Raw genomic sequence first — 20,358 nt, forward strand, 5'->3', positions numbered from 1 at the left:
ATTTTTAATCCAGTTTCTTGAATAAGTTCTGCATCTTATTTGTTTTTTACCGTTAAGATCCACTGTCCTTGAGTCTTAACACACCCGAGAATATTTTTCTTTCCAATGTCGTTGGCCAAAGACTTCAATATGTCCGTAGATTTAAAATTGGCATCAACAAGCTTCACATTGTTGGTTTTCAACACGAAACTATTTGGCGGCATTTTCGCAGATCCGGTACTCATTTTCTGAGATAAAGCCTGGCGCCAAGTGGCGCCTTGGCACTTGTATCGTTTGAAAAAAAACTTGTACAAATTACATCAATGTTAAAATCCTCCTGTTTCACAGGATAATGTTAAATGCCTCAGAATGAGGCCAGAAAAATGCACGAAAGACAGAAAATAAGTAAATAATCGAGAGCCGTTGAAGAGATGTTTCCGCTCTGATGTCGATGCAAATTGATGTCAATGCAAATAAATAGGACTATACTAACAAAATAAAATCAGAAATCCACGGTAGAATTCATTATAGTAGCAGTTTCGTTTCTTCACTCGTGCATGAACGTTAAGAGATGAGAATATATATTTACGGCCATATACACACATTGATATATATATATATATATATATATATATATATATATATACATATATATGTAGGCTATATATGTATATATATATATATATATATATATATATATATATATATATATATAAGTATATATATATATATATATAAACATTTTTTATGTTTTTTTCTAGTATCCTGTATATACCATTACTGCACTGTTTTTGTATGTCTATGTATAGCCTATGCGAAATATATTAACTGAACTGAACTATTCAAATGGCCCACGTTACCAATGCGGCGACAATGGAAAGCCACATGGCATGCCACACCTGCCATGCCATGCCTGATAAATATGTCCCAAATATGAAGACTCCTTCGTTTCAAATTGTTACACTAACGTTTGATATTTGTGTATGCCCAAGTTGAATGGAAATTCGTCGGATGCCATGCCTAGCCATCTCAGGCTAGATGTAAACAACTCAGGGCATTATATCAATCTTTAGTGTCAATTGGAGATTTGCGGCGGGATGAACATTTTCCGAATATCAATAGAAGTGGACGGCTCCAGTCCATTGTTGGTTAGGTATAAGTGATTTAAAGTCTCGGATCGATTGGTAATTGCTACTGCAGAGAGGTGCGAATGATACAAGGCTCAAAAATACATCTACTATCATGCTAAAAGTGTTATTTTGTCGCAGTCGTTTCTGGATTCCGAGTTCACCGATGCAATGTTAAAATGATCTCAAATGTAGCGTAATGTATTTTACCGCTCTAAACGACAACACAAACTTTTCTTCAAATGTGTACAAACAACATTTTTCAGGGTATATTGATTTCGACCGACGAGTTTTCTTGACCGACTACCGTGACTACACGTAGCATTGTATTTTAATAATCATTTAAGTCATAAATTCAACGTCATTTATTCACTTAATTATAAAAGTTATTTTTACACAACTTCCTCACATATAAAGTCACAATTTAACACATGTATATGTCTACTAGGTACGCGATTTCGGGCTAATTTGGGCAGATTGTATTATAAAAAAATCTAGACAGCATTTTCGCTATACGTGGGATATATTATTAAATCGTGACAAGTAAAGTACAGCCATTAATAGGCCAACACAATATAGTGCGATTGAAAAGATATATAACTGCCATACTAAACTTCTAGTAAATCTTGCTTAAGGTGTAATAATATGATAAAAACAAAACATGAACCACTATACGATACTTTAGCTTCTCCGAAACATAGTAAATGTATACTGAATGGGTTAAGAATAAGATCAAATATTCACAAACGCACATCAGTCATATGTAGCTGTGAATTCAGTAAAATGACAACTAAGCAATCATCACGAAATTCAATGAACTGTATTTGGTTAGGCTCTTTGGTTAGGCTATATCGCATACCACGACAATGCTGTATTGACAGCAGTTACTATAATGCTCTATCTTGCATCCGGACATACCTTTGAATTTTCTACATACAACTTACCAATAAAAAAATTGTTCTTTAATGATATTAAGTTTGTTAATTTAATGTACATGTCACCACAGGAGGATCGCTTTAAGGAATGACTTTCTTTCCAGACCAATGAATTAACAATAAGAGTTTTGTGTCAATTGAGGATATAATCTAATCAATTCATTCGAACTTAAATGACCATTTCATTCATTCATCAATGACGCGTGAATATTGTATAAGCAAGATCTCTAACAGTCAAGATATAGCGAGTTCAAAAGATAAGTAAACATCGTACGCGTTTTATTTAAGATAATCTCAATTCTGTTAGTATATGTAAGTTTTATATACAATACATGATATGAAACACAATACACACATCGAGCTGAAATTATTGCTGCGTGGAATCGTTCGAGCTTAAATAACACTACTCGAGTATAGGTTACCATGGCTTTGTATTAGACAATGCACGTATTCAGACTGGCGGTTTATTTATTTCGTCAGCAAATATAAACTTCTACGTAAGGTATTTTAACTGTTTTTGTTACCCAGGCCTGAGCAAATGCTTCGTGGGAATATCTGCCATTTGAGACAGTTTGCCAATGAAAACTTTTCTATATTGTTATATCATATCATGCTTCAAGGCACTCGTATCGGTAATATGAACGGTTCCTAACTTCACATGAAGAAACACGATAATTCTGCTCAAACTGTCAGCACTTGCGCTTCAAGCGTTACAGTACCTCATTGCAAACAACCGTCCGAACTTGACAGAGAATAATGTAGTGGTACATTATGAACATGTTCGTTGAATAAAGCACATCATTTCAAATACTATTAATTTGCAAATCGCTCCAAACAGCCAATCACATTTTAACAGAAGATATTTTCCAAACAAGCAATGTATAAGTGTTATAAAAAATCTGCTTTAAAAAAATAACATTTGGTACCACGAACCAGCGAATGAAACGTTGATCTAAGAAAGTTCCTCCTGTCCAATTAATTATGTTTTGTTTTACCATGATCATGAACGATCATTGCAAAGAATGAATTAAACCAGTTCAATAAGAATTATGAACCGTCTGTTTATTTATAGGTAAGTACATTATAACAACGATATATTTATATTGTTCGAAATTGGAAGTTGCTGAAAGACATGGAACTTTGTTGCGCAACGTTGATGACGAATACAAGTGTTTGCAACCGGTAACCAAGACGGTAGACAAAATAAATGGATTACATTCTATAACTGAAACTTTCGCATTAGGAATTAAAGCAAAATATAAGCGAAAGGATGCCAAAATATGTTGTCTTAATTCATATTAATGAAACTAGTACTGATTAATTGACAGCATAGTTGTAAGATGGTGGTACACCTTGGATGTTTGAAGTATATGGTATTGGCTGACCATTGGTTGTGATCACTGCAGGGTATGGGGCCTGGGAATTTGTTGCTTGGAATGGTAGCTGAGTGGGTTGGTGTAAAATCTAGAAATTTAGAATTGATGAATATCAGATATCAGACGGAGTAAATTTATACATGAACATTCATATCATATCATGAATCATATCATATCACTATATTACTATATTATTAAATCATGTACTAAAGACATTTCGCGTACTTGTGAAGGAATTCTAACTCCATGTCATATTGCATATTGATAATTATATTATATAAATATGTTTGGAATTTTCGTTGTTTTAGTGCAAATAGTCTAAAAACTGGACTTTTCCTTTACATAATGACATATTAACTGCAAGCTTGAAAACATGATAGCAATTGCTATTCAAGATATGTGGTGTTCAGTTTGAAACTTAAGGCAGGTACTGAGTATCCATCCATTGCAATGGGTTAATTGGTAGTCACGAAAATAACGAACATATCCCAGAATGATAAACAAGGGAATGACTCCCTTTGTTGAATTTTCTAAATTGACATCTTTATAGATGAAATACCGATTAAAACATGAGTTTGTTACAAATAACAGATATATTTGACCACTATAATTACTTGAGTATATCGTTTTATTTTCAAAATGTAGGTAGTTTTAAGCTACGTTACATAAAACAATAGCTTTTCCAGCCACTTGTGTTATCGTCGTCAAGTTTGGTATAAGACAATGTACAGTTTGTTCACATTCAGTGAATAACTGTTGCAATAACGTATATCTGTCATATGTAATACGATAACGACAATTGTTATATCACTATCAAAAATTAACAGCACTTTATATTTGTAGCTAAACTAAATATGTTAATATTGAAGACATTCACTGTGTTAACACGCAGGGACGTAGCCAGAAATTTGAAAGGGGGGGGGGGAATATAATTTTAAAAAAGGGGCACTTCTCACAAAAGGAGCATTATTACAGCTAACGTAGCGCCATCATTTACAAAGAAAAGCTTTGCTCAAAATGCCTCCCACGTTGTAGGAAATAAATAATTTAAGAGCATGTATAACGTAGCACACGAACTTTCAGGGGAATGATTGAGAAGGGTCGCTTAGCTTACTTCAACCTGAAAAGTGGGCTTTAATGGTGTCACGGATTCTTTTCAAGAGAGCAGTCGACAACGGCGTAAAGACGGGCAGAGAGAGTACATGAGTTTCAAAGGTTCAATATAATTATTAACAACAACATTAAAATTAATAGCGGTTACATAGAACAAAGAAAAGTCATTATTTTCTATATCTATCCTTTTAAACTTTTAAACTTCTATATTTCATATGGCATCCTTTCCTTCTTATGGTCCTAGTTTTGTTTCGTTGAGGGTTCTGTCGTCAACGTTTATGGTAATAATACAATACGCGATATTTCACACATTCTCCCTTAAATATCTATTTATAGAACATTACTCAATTTGCTGTAATTTTACTGGTTGGTATCGTATAAAGGCGGTACCTATAACTACAAATACAAAATGGTTTTTTTTTAAATTATAGTACGAAATGGCAACAGAAAAAATTGCAAATAATTTTACGTACCAACGTAGACAATAAAAAGAAAAAGGAAGCGTTTTTTTTTTTTGGGGGGGGGGGTTCAATCAATTATAATCATACTTTTAACAGTGATAAAATTAATGTGAAATTGTCCTCATTTTGTAACTAAGGACTGTGTACCGGTAAAAAAATTACATTCGACGTTTAACAACGAGACCGTTGACATCGGTACATATGGCAAGCACATATTGTGATAGTATTTGACATTACCATGGCATGATACCTGTGAAGGTTCCATCTCACTTAAATGTTGCCCATTGGAGTTGAAACAACACTCGATCTGCATTCAAATTCACCTTTGATCTCTGTCACTTGGTTCGATTTGCCTATAGGAGACACCAGGGTTCATCCCGTGGTATACCTTCACACCAAGTTTGAAGAAAATCGGTCCAGCCGTTCAGGAGGAGCTTTTGATTGATATTGCTTCATCTATAGTATCATAAAAAGCATCAGCTTTATCTTGAGTGCAAGTAGCATTCAGAACCTCATCCCATGTGTGACTATCGTAATCCAAACCCCAAACTCATGCATTCTAGATCTTAACAATGGTCTAACTGTTCTTTTCTGGACATGTCCCATCTTTTTATATATCATTTAAAGTCGACCAATATACAGTTTTGTGATCACTTCTACCAATTGGAGAGCACACAACTGGAATAGCATATAAGGATTTTATGTTAGTAATTATTAAAAAAATCGCATCTTTTCTGGTAGAATGTTTGACTACTTGGCATAATGAATGAACTCTTCATAATTGACTGATGTCTGTTCTATGTTAAAGTCCCCCAGAACCACCACACCCAAATCTGGACTGTCAGTTTTCAGGATGTCAATTGCATAGTGACAATGTGATCTATTCGAATTCTCTGATTAGGCTACTCTGGGGGTATATAAACAGCACACATTACTATTCCAGACACTTGACGAATAGGCCGAACCCAAATCCAGATGCATTCCAGTCCCTCGGGGGGAACTATGACGTCATTAATGGGGCAAGTTGGTATATTCACCCTTACATAGACTCAGCTACTCCACCACCTCTCTTATACGATCTATTTATCGTAAAAAGATTAAAGTTGGTGACGAAAATGTAATCGCCAGGAATTAGGTCGATCTGCCTATATAGTTGCTGTTAATCACGGCTATATCTACGAGGTGCGTTGGTCAGAGAAAAAAATCGGGAGTTTACTCCTATTGGATTTGCCTTCCTGTTGGGAATGGGTGGTATAATTACGCTTGATGGTCTTTAATGTAGAAGGGGCGGGGGTGGGGGTGGGGGCAATACATGCACCACCTGGATGTTTGCAGGTATATTCCTAAACAATCACACTAATGTTTCTTTTAACATTGCTATACCTGCACGGTTACCTCTTCTATGGCTAGATTTAGAAGTACCCAACTCATTTATTGTGTTTTTCAACTCCGAAGAAGGTTTAAAAGTCAAATGTTGCATGAATTTCAGGGTTTCGGAACGGTATGTATAGCGCATAGTAATGTTGAATATAGCCAGTATAGTTTTAGATGACTTACCTATCACTGTCTCGTTAGTATCACGGTTGCAGTTCCTGCTTGCGATCAAATCCCAGTTAACAGACGTTATTGAAAATGTTCGTCCATGTGAAGCAGCTCCATTATACGGTGAGCACACAAATCCTCCGGTCAATAGCAAATGAATACAAAGCAGGCGCGTAGCGAGGAATTTGCCAAGGGAGGGGCGAAGCTGTAGGCAAACTATTGGAGCCGTAGATTGGGCATTGGAAACTACCAAGTGTAGCGCCACCATAAGTTAACGCGAAGGGTTCAAGTAAATTTTGGCCGAAAATGCCTCCCAGATCGCTGGAAATGGCACTTCCCAGGCTTTGTAAGTTGCATCTAAGCATTTTCTATTTTGAAATTACTAGCGATATCATAAAAACATACATACAAATTTGCTCAAGGGGGGGGGGGACGGTCGCCCCTTTGGGGGGGGGGGGGGGCGGTCGCCCCTTCGCCTTCCCCCTTCGCTACGCGCCTGATACAAAAGGCCGGGAAGCTAACTTTCAATAATGGATTGTAATAGAGCCTAAAGGTGTAGGCTATTATATAGTCTTGTAGCTAAACATATACAAACTGACAGGGAAGAACATCGTTCAATCTCCACACAGGAATCAATGAAAATACAATCCATGTATAGATATAAGACTAAAACGATGAGCAGATACACATCCTTTAAACCACCAAATAAACGTACCAGAAACACAAACAAACGCTAAAAAAACTGAGAGAATCGAGTCGAAGCCAGCAGATATACAGCGCCAGGATTATGTTGGATCGCTATACCATTAGCTTACTATACCATTTGGAATATCCAATGTAAGGATCAGAACGAAAAATTGCATATTCAATGAGACTGTTTGATTTTCTATTTCTTGTTGTAAATTAAACACAGATCCACTTATACGAGTGTCACTGCCTGCAGATGATGAAAATAATCATGACAAGTGTTGACCGATATGCCAGAGTGGTGCAATTATATCTACCCCGTTTGCCGAATGGACATGGTAAGGTAACTTTTTCGACTTTTCATAAAAAATGTAATCTACTTATGATTGTTTCTTGAGTGCATATAAATTGTTTGTACAAGGTTAAACCCAATTTATTATCATTATTATGTATATGACTCATTGAACTGCCTGATAAAACACAACAGGTTCAAGGTGTCTGGTATTTATTGTATATTTGTTAGTCATCGTCATCGTTATTGCTATATCATCACCGTTATCGTGATCTCATTGTCACTTCCAAATATTGAGTTAAGCCTGAGACAACAAAAGTAACGTTAAAACTTTGATGAATAAGATGACACACTAATAGCCACCCCCCCCCCCACACCATTCCCAAACTTGGTCCGATGCCAAGGTGAAAGATCTGCAATTGCATAATTAACCAATTTCCTCTCGCCGCTCCTCATAACAGAAACAATTACGTCATACCTGGCTGTTTACCCTGTGCAGTATATTGAAGACATACCCTGTTACAGTCTAATAATAAAAAACAACCAAACTTTATAACAGAGAGACAAAACCTCTTTTGATATAGGCTTTCTGCGAAAGAAGAAAGGATATTGTCATTTTTTTGTAGTCTAAATAAAGAAAGGACAAATATTATCCAATGATTTGGTAATTTATTTTATTAATGAGAAATACTGCATATAAAATATAAAATATATGCACGCAAAACGGAAGTATCGCAATACTTTGGCACAATTTCAATTTCAACATTGCAGTATCCGCGTTAATTAAGCCTTCATAGAACTGCTTGTATGCCGATCGTCAATCACATGACCTATTGGGACTATTTATTACCTGTAAGAAGGCTGGCATACTTTTCTGAGTTTAATTAAACGCGCTGCTATTCATACGCCAGCATTTATGTAATAGTTGATTACACAACGATATATGGTTAGTACGGTACCCTAAAGAGAAGACCCATTTTCTATTCAAAGAAAGACCAGTTATTAGTTGCTATATGACTAATTCCCGACGTTATTAAGCCTAACCAGTATGGCAATGATATACCCTATTTGAGTGAACATCCATTTGCCACTATTATGATAAGAATTTATATAGTATGGAATAGTCTTTAGAATAGTAAAGAAAGTACTGTATACAACAGAAACTCGAACTCCATTGCGCCCACACAAAGCTGCTTACTATAATCTACGAACATTTTCACATATCTAAATGTAAACCGCTTGCAAGGGTTCAATCAGCATGATGCAGTATGTTCTCAGTTGCAAGTTCTGTATTTAAAAAAAAAATCCATATTGTGTTACCACTTCCTGATGGTTTCAATAGGCTGACTACTAGCATAGAAAAGAAAAAGCAACGTATAAAATATCTCCTGGTGTAAGAGATTTTTCTCTCTCTTTTTTATTCTTTTCTGTGTTTTATGACAACTAGAGTGAGTATGAAAAATCTGACAATGTTTTGTCTAACAAGACAAGTTCTGTTTCAATAATAATGATAAGAAATTAAACATTCATCTTTTAACATGTTTATGTAATTACTAACTAATGTTAACAGAACCACATATTTTGTTGTAAATTCTAATAAAGTTACTACTTGCACTAAGTAACAGTTATATATAGGATACTGCCTTCGCGAATGAAACCAGCTACAATGTTATTCAGGGTGATATTCGATAATTTGATCCCCCTCACTCCCCATCCCCCTCCTCAAAAAAAAAACATAAAATGCCGCAGTACCCATTCACCACTATAAATATTCCACTGACTTTAACGAATATCGTAACGATGAAAACGTTATAGCTGTAAGCAACTGTCGTATGCAAGCATACGTGGTTACGTCACTGTTTGAGATATCCAACCTCCATTTATTGCTGATAAAAAAATATGTAAAGGTTGCATGTTGGTTCCTTAGAATGCCACACCCGGATCCGGAAAGATATTTATCAGTTTAAAAAAACGTAAAACAGACAAAGCCCCACAAATAAACAATACTCTATACGGACCCTTTGTCACCAAATGGTAAATGCTAAAATATTTAAACATAAATAATAAAGAGTTAAAAAAAGCTACATGTACATGCATTTCAAATGTTGAGGTATATGTTTGAACCATTTTTGGTTCATTAGCACACTTACGTACATCAGAAAGATATCTTAGGTGACTTATATATAGGTGAGTTATACACATCAGTTCCTCTATTGTCCGCAGATGTGTTCTGTTTGCTCTACGTAGATGAAATGAGAACTGCATCTGTGCTGCTAAATTATATAGTTTTGTATGTTTTAGGTTTAATTCCGAAGACAAGTGGTGCAGTAAACGGTCACTTTAATTACCGTTAAGAGCGATAATTTTAAAATAAAAGGTTTCGATAATTTCGCCTGTCATTACATCTTTTTGACCGAAATTTCAATCTATCTATCGTATTATTTCTTATAAACAGTTATTCTGATTGAAATCGTCCATTGAGGACTTCTAGAACACACAAACTTGACACCAAACGTCAACATGGTAAGTAACTGCACGTTTCACGGCGGCCTAAGAAGTGCTCGCTTAGTTAGATTCATGGAGTACAACTCATACTGAAAGCAGCTTTACAATAGTTCCACGACATTTGTGCATGACTACATGTATTAAAACATGTAAATGACCAAACATACGATGTATTTCTACGCATGAAGACACCAGAAAACGACACATGCATAGGTGGGATCTTGTCCAACAGAGCAACTGTATCAAACCTTCTGAACCCAACAGTTACTGGTGACATAACTGTTTTGGCAATCTCGAATCCTTGCCTATATTTGGACTTGGTAGTTCGCGCAGATAACGACCAGTGTCGACACATGCGATGCTAGGCAAACTCTGTTCCTTGGGTAGATGGGGGGCTTTCTACTGTTTTAGACTCTTTCGAATGTGACTTGTTTCTTCGACAGGGACAGATAAATCGGACAAAATACTTCGTAAGTACCTTTTCGTATGCTCTCCTGAAATCCTGGTTACGCGATGCATATAAGTATGGATTTATAGCCGAATTCATAAAGCTCAGCATTTCTGCCATAGTCTGGATTAAGAAAAGACTTTCGTCCGTCGTCTGGGCATAGGTCTCAATAAAAAACTTAGCGCTAGACGGAAGCCAACAAACTGCAAATACACCAAGAATCATCACCGTGGTTACGGTCGCTCTCATGGTAGATTTTCTCTCCATTTCATCTCTCTCGTTACTTCCGACGGCTGTCTTGCGGCGAATAGCAGCCTGGTGCGCCCATCGCCTAGCAACGATGAATATGCGTACATAGCAACATGCCAACACAAGAAGAATGGCGGGAAGAGCAATGACGGCGATCAGACGATGTAACGTTACAACGGCACCGTCATAAACTTGTGAACCACAAACCCATTCGTCGGGGTTCTCTAGTTCACCGATGAGAGGTAAAATTCCAAAACCAATTCCCAGTAACCAGATTACTAGGAGGCCTACTTTGCAACGTCCCACTGTCACCCACTGGGGATACCTAAGTGGCCACGTAATGGCAATGAATCTAGAAGAGAAAAGATAAGGACTTAATGAAACTTATGACATGTGAACAATATATTGACGATTTGGCTCTGATATAAAATACAATGACTCAGAGGGGCAGAAACTCTAATAATGTTATATTTTATTAATCAATCACTGACGAAAACTAATTGGGAAATAAATGTAAATCAGCAATGATTTTTTTTTTAACTTTTGTCTGAATTCGATAGAGTGACCACATGATAGAACCAAATTGTTACATAGAGTTCATCTTGCGTACATAGATTACATAGTATACATAAATAGTCAACGTTCACCAGCTGTATTTATCATTAGGAACTTTATTCAACGTCAATAGCAATCGTTGCATGATGTAAAATTCTCAGACATTAAGACCACTGATTTATCAACTGGTCTCATAAATGAGTCTGATCTCTTAGGTTTTTATCAGTTTGCTGCAACAGTCATTTACACTTACAAATTGACAAACAGATTTACAAAGAAACATTTAGTTATGACATTTCGTTACAACTACTGCCCATTAAAACATAACGTATACGTCTGAATTATCTCAAACGATTATCTTCGATTTTCCTATTTAAAATAAAAAACGTAAACCTACCTGTCGATTGTAATGGCCACCAGATGACCCACCGAAATACTGCTCATCATAAACGCCATCATGAAGAAATACTGTCTGTTTTTAGCAAGACATGTGATTGAACCATACGCCAGACGGGCGAATATGGCCGGTGGGAGCCCGAGGAGTGTCGCTAAGAGATCCGCATGGGCAAGACTCACAAAATAAAAGTTGGTGGTTTTCCGTAGTTTTGGTTCGACGTGGAATGATGCAATGACGAGCAGATTACCTACTACAGCTGCTACGAAGATACACGAGTAAATGAAGAGGTATGTTATAAACCATGGCACCGATACTGCAAGAAAGAGTGGCACTAAGTTGCCATCTGTGGCACTAAACTCTGTCGTTATTTGCTGATTCCATTCTACATCCTCGGTGAAGAAATTGCTCATCTCTGAATCCGTTGGTAATGGTGTCGTAGAATCCATCGCTTTGTGTGTCACTCTACCTCGAAAAGTACTAGTATAATTAATTGATCACAAATAGGCTCGTAGATATATGAAGAAACCACCCACTACAGGCAAAAACCTATTGAGGAAAATATTAAGAAAGGAATTACTTTCAACAACTATTCCTCTCTATTGTTAGATTCTGCGAAGTATACGGTGAAGTTCACCAATAAATATATATATATATATATATATATATATATATATATATATATATATATATATATATATATATATATATATATATATTAAATTTTAAATTTTAAATTTAAATAAAATGTCACCAGTTTGCACAAATTTTATTCCTCTGTTACAGGTCGAACAATGTACCCTTCAACATCCATTAAAAGTATTTCATTCAAACTCAATACTCACTTGTTCCTTGTGTGACATACAAAATATTACAAACATTTAAAAATCTTGAATCATATACATAAGCACTTTAATTGCAGCTGCAAAATATTAAAAGTTTCATGTATCAAAGTAGTTTTTAGAAATAAAGTGAGCAAATAACACAGACACTGCCGTAATCCTGCTCATTTAGTTAGCTAATACAACTGATTTGAATTAAAATTATAAGCTAACCAAGTGAATTTTAGGGCTAATATGGCCATATGACATTTGAACTATGTAAGTTGTATGACACACAAGGTGCTGTTTAAGTTGAACGCTGCCGACGGAGTAAAAACAATGTCAATAAACGGAAGTAATTTGCATAAATTACTGGCTCGCTATATAGCGTACGTATTGGTGGATTCGATCTAAGAATATTAATAACTTATTAATCACTATTGTTCAATCATTTTTTGCCACAGTTCAAAAAGAACCATAGGAAAATAAAAGGCGGCATTTTGCTTTACTTCAAATATTAAATTGATTCAATTGGTTGAGGTTCGAAAGTTGAAAGCGGAAAGGGGGAGGGGGGGGGGTGTCCGACAATGAAAACCCCTGGTACTGCTTTTGAACTTTTTGTCAAAGTATAAGTTATCAAAAATCTATACAAAGAATTTTTCACAAAAAGTAACTCACCCTTTTTAGAAGTTTCTCCTACACTCAAAATTCGTTGGAATTTGTTCTGTTTTCTTGATGTGAAGAGGGCCAGAGAAAATTAAATTAATCAATGAATCACTCAAAAAAATTGAATTCAGTTATACGTATACCAAACACGGCAAAGTGCTGGGAGTGTCGTGCACACGAGTCTTCCAGGAAACATTTTCATTATATGCGGCTATATTAATTTCGCACATGCTCCTGTTTCTAAGAATCAACTGGTGTTTTATAGATGTCGTCATCTAAAATAAACAAATCTGTGCAATAAACCGTGATTTCTAGTAATAAGATCAGAGAATACCGTTTCAGAGTTCAATCGTTCAGACCGTCTTATGTAAATATTAAAATAAGCTACTTGAAAGATGGATTCCTTGAGAACTGTTTAAACACAAAAAAAATTAATATACGAGTCCAAGGTGATATTGAAACTGTTAGACTGATTGTACTGTTTGTATACATCTCATGTCTATAGAATGTTTCCTTACTCTGCACTCCTATCACGGCCGACGGGCGGGCAAAAGTACAAGGCAATTTTAATTGTCAAATTTCGATATTTATAGTATCATACTTATTTAAATGCACTAAAATCCTTTCATTTATACCGATGGTTCATTACATACACCATACTACAGCGTAACCAGAACAATGGGGTATTTTTGGTTGATGCGAATGACGTCATCGCTATTATTGAAATTGTAAGAACTAACTGTTACCAGCATTCGTTGATTTATCCTACAAATGATATAAAGAGGCAATTAAATGCCCCGGGAACTGTTTGGTGTGTTAATTAATCATGATAGTCAAAGCTGTTTTGAGGGGACTTCGAAATGAAGTTATGGATTGGGGGACTGGTGGAAGGGGTATGAATAAAGTTGCATAAAATTCGAAAGGTGAGATCTTTTGAATTCACAAAGAATATCATTATTTTCAAGAAATCTATGTACATCAGTTGATCTACCAAGTTTTTAGAGATAAGATTTCACACATCTAATTATTTGGTCCCAGTGTGACCAAAAATGTCCAATATATTTTCTAAAACATTACTCCTTATTTGTCAATTATGAGTCATATCTTATTTCTCTGGTTTTCTCTAATTATATATAAATACATATATAATTATATATATATATATATATATATATATATATATATATATATATATATATATATATAAATATATATATAAATATATATATATATATATATATAGATTTATATATATATATATATATATATATATATATAGTATAGTAAGTGTATATGGTTATATATAAATACATATATAATTATATATATATATATATAAATATATATATATATATATATATATATATATATATATATATATATATATAGATTTATATATATATATATATATATATATATAGTATAGTAAGTGTATATGGTTACTTACAACATGTTGTTACTCGAGTTTAACGTCTGTTCGGCGATCATCAGACAACTGGACGCAAACGATCGTGTGGCCTTATTTCTTGTAAGCACGTCTGTTACCATGGTCACACTTTCAGATGAGCTCAGTTTTTTAAGGTAAGATTGCTAGCTTTTCTTCTACGAAGAGGTTAGTCTTGTTAAGACCCAATAGGATGTACAGCCTAGTGTACCTTTCCTTTTCACAAACCTATCTTCCCGTATCTTTATTTGCTCTACTGCCCAGAGAACTCCTGCGGCAACGCTTTGGACGGTATCGGACAGATCCTCGGGCATTTAAAATACAGTGGGCAAGCACATTCGTGGTAGGCAGAAACGGACTCTGAGGCATGTACAGTTTTGCACGCGAGAAAAAGAGTATTACAAGGTTTGCTGGTTTGCTGTCTCGCTTCACGTTTGTGTGTTCGATTCCTTTCACCCAGCTCACACTGTGGCTAATTCCCTATCTGTTCAGGCTCAATGCGTTCTGTTTCTTTTTGGTACTTTTCGTGCCAGGAACCACACAAAATCTCTCAGGCACGAAAGGTACCAAAAAGAAACAAAAAGAACAAAATAAACAAACAACCTTAGCTCACCTCAAAGTGTCGCGCATACCACCCGGCCGTGCTTACAAGAAATAAGGTCACACGATCGTTTGTCTATCATGATTTGTACAGTCAAATACAGAACAAGGAAGGTCGATTCTGGTGGAATGTCAAGTTCCTTAATTAGTTCGGAATACAACTTTGCTTCATTGCCTTCGTCTACTTTTATGACTTTATAAAGGTTGTGCGCAATTCCATTTTGATCCGTTGTAGACCTATAAAAACCATTGCTATCAGTTCTACTTGAATTTCTATAACAGTTTCAAGTTTTGAGAAAACTTAACCTTTGAATCGCTGCCGTGTGTCAAGTTAAAATGACTGAACATATACAGTCTACAGGCGCGTATCCAGGATTTTCTAACCCGGGGGGCGCGAATTACTATCTAAGCGGAGCGCCACCATCGGTTGGCGCGGAGCGTACAAGAAAATTTTTGGTTTTGATACCCCCCAGATCACCGGAAATGGCACTTCTCGGGCTTGAAAATGACCAACCAGATGTACACTTTTGCCTGAGAACCAAGTATTTCCCAAAAGTTTTTTTTCCATCCATAACCTTTTTGAAGATTGTCACCAGTCACACATCATGTTCGACCTCATTGCATGTCCTATGGATCATTGCTTTTGTAGGTGATTCTACGTCACGGCCCACAATATCCGAAAGCCCCACTTTTCAAGGTTTTAAGCCCATTATTTGTTGAGAATTTGAAAATTCACATTTCTCGTGAATAAAATCACTTCAAAACACACCCATAATGTTGCACAAAATTCAAAGAGAAACCTCCTGCAACCTCTAACAGACTGGTAAAAATTGCACGAGTAGAGGAAAGTATGATGAATAATGTTGGTCAGGAAATTTTCGAAAATTCAGACGGAGTTAATTTATTGGTGTAGAAATATTAAAACCTCTTATAATGGCTATTGTAAAACTTGGTTGAAGGAACAGAAAAATAGCAAATATTTCCGATATCAGGTATATCGAAACCGAACACTACACACATAGGCGTAGGTCCCGTAGGAGGCGGGGGCTGCAGCCCCCCCCCCCCCCGCAACCAAATTTTTTTCGGACACCTACTGAAAGAAAAATAAATAGCAATGAATAGCTTAAAAATTATCTCCGTGGTAATTAAAATAAAGTTCTAAGCTTGGCCGACATTACTACTGTAAAAGAGAGTTTTGACATAAATGGATCTGTATGCTTTTTCTCCATCCACATAAGATATTTCGTTGTTTACATTAGCATTTGGCGGTATACTGTGCAACTTTCACGTACCGTGCGGTACACGATGCCATGCAATATAATGACCGATGTTTGCTTATATGATATTGGCATCGATACGTTGAGCTTTGCGCGCGAAAAATTTTGGCTTTTTTTTTCGGGCAAGTCATTACAGCCCCCAAATCCAATTGGGCTCCTACGCCTTTGACTACACACATAGACAGTTTTTGAGGCTGTTCATCGTGGAAAATGCATTTCAATGCTCACTGATATGATGTTATATCTGCTCTTTGCTTTACAAATTCGAACAGGCGTGTAGCGAGTAATTGCCTGTAGGCAAACTATCTAAGCGAAGCGCCACCATGAGTTGGCGCGAAGCGTGCAAGAAAAATTTTGGCCGAAAATGCCTCCCAGATCGCTGGAAATGACACTTCCCAGGCCTTGTAAGTTGCATCTAAGCATTGTCTATTTTGAAATTACTAGCGATGTCATAAAGAAAATTTGCTCGGGGGGGGGGGAGCGGTCGCCCCCTTCCCGAAATGTTCCCCGACGACTCGGTCGAGTTCAAGACCAGCCACAGTTGGTTCCATATAGCACAATTCTACAATTGTTTAAGGCGTCCATACACACACACGCGTTATGATAGACCATATATAGTATTTATATAGATACATTAGTGAGAGAGGAAAAATGGAAACGTCAAAAATGGAGTTGTCGATGTAAGGGGTAGGGTGAGGCGCACACCCCTTCCGTAATCCTTGATCTGTCACTGGCTACCTGTGTATATAATAGGGATCAGCGCTTTAACTATGACTGTTCCTCTTTCTCTTCCCGAGGTCTTGGCTATCTTCTACTCCCTCCTTTCTCCTTTTTCCCTCTTTTTTTCTTTTCCCTTCCTTCCTCTCCTCCTTTTCTTTTTCCCCCCTCCTTTCCCTTTTTTCTTCTCTTTTTTTCTCTCCTCTTTTCCTTACCCGGGGGGCGCGCGCCCCCAACGCCCCCCCCCTGGATACGCACCTGGTCTATTGCACCGACCACTATTAGTTTAGTCCTCAGATGCAACATAAACCTCATTGAAAACGTAACACGTGTGTACCTTCAAATGATATATGTACGATGCATTACAAAATTTGTCATGGACAAATCTTGATAAATGTTAGCAAAATGTGAGATGTGGTTTACATGCAGTTAAATGAACATTTTTGGTTGACTTATCACAACTTATAGAAGAAGTGATTAAGTTAACATTTAGTCCTGCATACCACTGAGGAGCGGACTTCGTCATGAATTTAGCATTGAATAGTTATGGAATCGCTACTAGCACTCGCAGTTTATTTCTCCCTGGCTAGAACTGTCAAGACTTTGAAGGTAGTTTGTATAGGCTCCAAATTATAGCAAGTTTTTTCAAATAGTACTTTTCTGGAGGTCTTTACTCTCCAAATTATTCTCAGACATTTAGAAGAAACACACAAAGATGACTGAATGTTCCAGTGAGGAAAATTTCCTGAATGTCGTAATAAAAAGACTGTTTAAGAATTTTGACCAAAGGTGACCATATTTAAATATCTAGCATTTTTGAGGCCAATACATCATACCTTTAAAGTCACCTTTTTACAAAGCGCCACCAAAACGCTTGACGTCTTTCCCAAAATCTACTGTTTTTCCATAAAACGTGAATGGAAAGGTGCAAGGTCGAGGGCGCTAAGCAAGAATTAAAATCAGAGTAGTATATATTAGGACTCTGAGTAAAACTACCTTCGAACGTCTTCTAACAAAGCAATTGTTTGCTTAAGGATTTTGTTTTAGGGAGAAGGGAGGCGATGAGGGGACGTCTTTCAAAATTCTCATATAACTTGTGGATTATGTTTCTTTGTGAACCTGTTTTTCAATATTTTCTTTACATATCTTCGAAGTTAGCATACGTCTAGATGATCGTATTAAGGTTTTGATTTATTGATTTGCAAAGAATGTGAAATATTGGTCAAGTTTGGCAATTCAATGTACACAATTCTTTGATGGCAGGTTTGAATATTATCTTCGGCACAGTTCCAACCCCCGCACCCCCCCCCCCTCCCCCAAACTCTTCTCAATCACTAGACACCTTCACTTATTTTCATGGCTCCAAAGCTCTTACGATCATGATTACCGTAATTCTTTCTTTACGTCTTTCTTAACATTCAAAACTAGCGCCCTCTCTAAAGATGCTGAAGCCCTATCGTTGTTTATTACATGCAGATAGCTTGCAATGATAGTGTTTTACACTACACATGTGACTTAGTTTTGCGGTAAGCTACAGTCAGTGTAACGGTATAGGGATGTATATAGCGTTTATATGGGTTGGGTAAGTGGCAGGGATTGTTTCGGTGTATTGCGGCGTCCCAAGGGAGCGCCCAGTTGTGATTCCTAGAAAAATATGATACATAGCTAACCATTGTATTCACCAGAAACCAGCTTGTCATTATTTAGCATTTATTTACAGTTGATTACCAAGTGATCACGTTTGTGAGAGTTGCTGGTTGATTCCACCAACGAAGTCACCGGTTATTCTTATATAATGTTAACATCTAATTTATTATAATAACTTCGATCATATCTTTAGAGTTTATGTTTGCGGGCCTTACAGTGTACTGAATCATCAGAGTATTCTCTACAACTGTGTCTAACCGGCTGTATTTACGGGAAGGGTCGGGTGTTTATATTACATTTCCGGGATGTGGGTCGTGCGTGTATGTATTTGCATGCTATGTGTGTCAGTATTCTTTGGTTTGCAAGCCCTGGGGAGGTCAGATCATTCAGTTTTGTTGATTTCAGCTTGGCTAGGTTGTGTATGTGTTCTTTGTTTATCTAGGCTTTTCGTTAAAGCACAAGGATATGTTACGACGCGGAAAGTTGTTAAGTCTTTTATGACTTTTTAGGAGACTTCCTTTCCCTTTGTACACAATTGGCGATAAAACAAATAAATGAATTGGAAAGTTTACAAAGTGGTGGCGCTCTTCTTAAATGATTATCTTGATTATTCTTCTTTATTTCTTTGTAATACAGATTGAATTCAAACTTATACAATGCCGCCCGGTGGAAACTACCAGTATGTATGAATGTATGAATTTGAGATCCTACTGCAAGCAGGAACTTGCGAATAAGCCTCATTGGCTTATCAAAGCCGCAAGCTGACCGAAGTCAGTCTCTTACATTCATATTTATCGTCCATGATTATTAATTATCAGTTGTCAACAACTCTTTAACTGGACGACATACATTAATCTTTAAGTGACTCGAACCGGGGACCTTATGATTGGAAGGCACCGGCGTTAACCACTGAGCAAACACTCCTACCAGTAAGACTATTTCTTTGATCCGTGCGCCAGGGATGATGATATCTGCCCTAATGTTTAACCGTGTCGTTGATTTCCCCAATTGGGCCTTTACCTTCTTCCCTTTCTATTTAACTGACTATGTTATAAAGTAGTGCGAATTATCACAAGCCCACTCGGTTCTACGGGCTTACTATGCCTGGAGAATGCAACCAAACTGAAACATCAATTGGACATTTTATCAAGGGCGTAGGAACCGGGGGGGCTGGGGGCGCCAGCCCCCCCCCCAGTGAAAAATATGGGGGCGGAAGTATCATTCCGCCCCCCCCCCCCCCGCTCCGCAAGTCAGAAAACCCCTTTTTTAATTTCCAAATGAGAAAAAAATCTCATTTGGAGCACCAAATTGCATCTAAGGCCAGGTGAAAATGCAAAATTATTTACAAAATGGAGTGGGTGTTGAAGTGTGCTATATTGCACCAAATTGCATCTGAGGCCACCTGGAAATGCAAAAAAAATCCAAAGGGGAGGGGAACCCCCTCCCCTTAGACCCCTCCCCCAGGCCGGCCATCAGTCTTCAGCCCCCCACTCAAAAGTACCTTCCTACGCCACTGCAATTTA

At 36.8% G+C, this 20,358-nt stretch overlaps 1 protein-coding gene and 1 long non-coding RNA gene across 5 annotated transcripts; both read right to left on the minus strand.

Moving 5' to 3' along the window:
• Positions 1–842: 842 nt before the first annotated feature.
• On the minus strand, positions 843–6,669 carry LOC139963104 (uncharacterized). 2 transcript variants are annotated; one of them, XR_011791502.1, is made up of 3 exons: positions 6,549–6,669; positions 5,315–5,447; positions 843–3,505 (listed from the first exon to the last, which is right to left on the minus strand). It is a non-coding gene; the product is annotated as an uncharacterized lncRNA (long non-coding RNA). The 2 variants fall into 2 exon arrangements; XR_011791501.1 differs by having other exon boundaries at positions 5,242–5,447.
• Positions 6,670–8,161: 1,492 nt separating this feature from the next.
• LOC139962843 (adenosine receptor A2b-like) lies at positions 8,162–15,251 on the minus strand. Of its 3 annotated transcripts, none has more exons than XM_071963208.1 (4): positions 14,598–15,251; positions 13,163–13,215; positions 11,667–12,212; positions 8,162–11,066 (listed from the first exon to the last, which is right to left on the minus strand). In XM_071963208.1, the coding sequence occupies exons 3-4, from the start codon at positions 12,110–12,112 to the stop codon at positions 10,379–10,381; spliced, it is 1,134 nt and encodes a 377-aa protein (XP_071819309.1). In that variant the 5' UTR covers positions 12,113–12,212; positions 13,163–13,215; positions 14,598–15,251; the 3' UTR covers positions 8,162–10,378. The 3 variants fall into 3 exon arrangements, with proteins under 3 accessions (XP_071819309.1, XP_071819311.1, XP_071819310.1); XM_071963210.1 differs by having other exon boundaries at positions 13,163–13,561; XM_071963209.1 differs by lacking the exon at positions 14,598–15,251 and having other exon boundaries at positions 13,163–13,915.
• Between the last annotated feature and the right edge of the window lie 5,107 nt (positions 15,252–20,358).

Source organism: Apostichopus japonicus, chromosome 21 (assembly GCF_037975245.1).
Source record: "Apostichopus japonicus isolate 1M-3 chromosome 21, ASM3797524v1, whole genome shotgun sequence".
Taxonomy (NCBI): Eukaryota; Metazoa; Echinodermata; class Holothuroidea; order Aspidochirotida; family Stichopodidae; genus Apostichopus; species Apostichopus japonicus.

What these genes read in the sequence shown, in the direction of transcription:
- LOC139962843 (XM_071963208.1), bottom strand. Translation starts at nt 12,112, where the DNA reads ATGGATTCTACGACACCATTACCAACGGATTCAGAGATGAGCAATTTC. An exon ending in GTGGCCATTACAATCGACAG is followed by an intron (nt 11,067 to 11,666) that starts GTAGGTTTACGT and finishes TTTCTCTTCTAG; the next exon opens with ATTCATTGCCATTACGTGGC.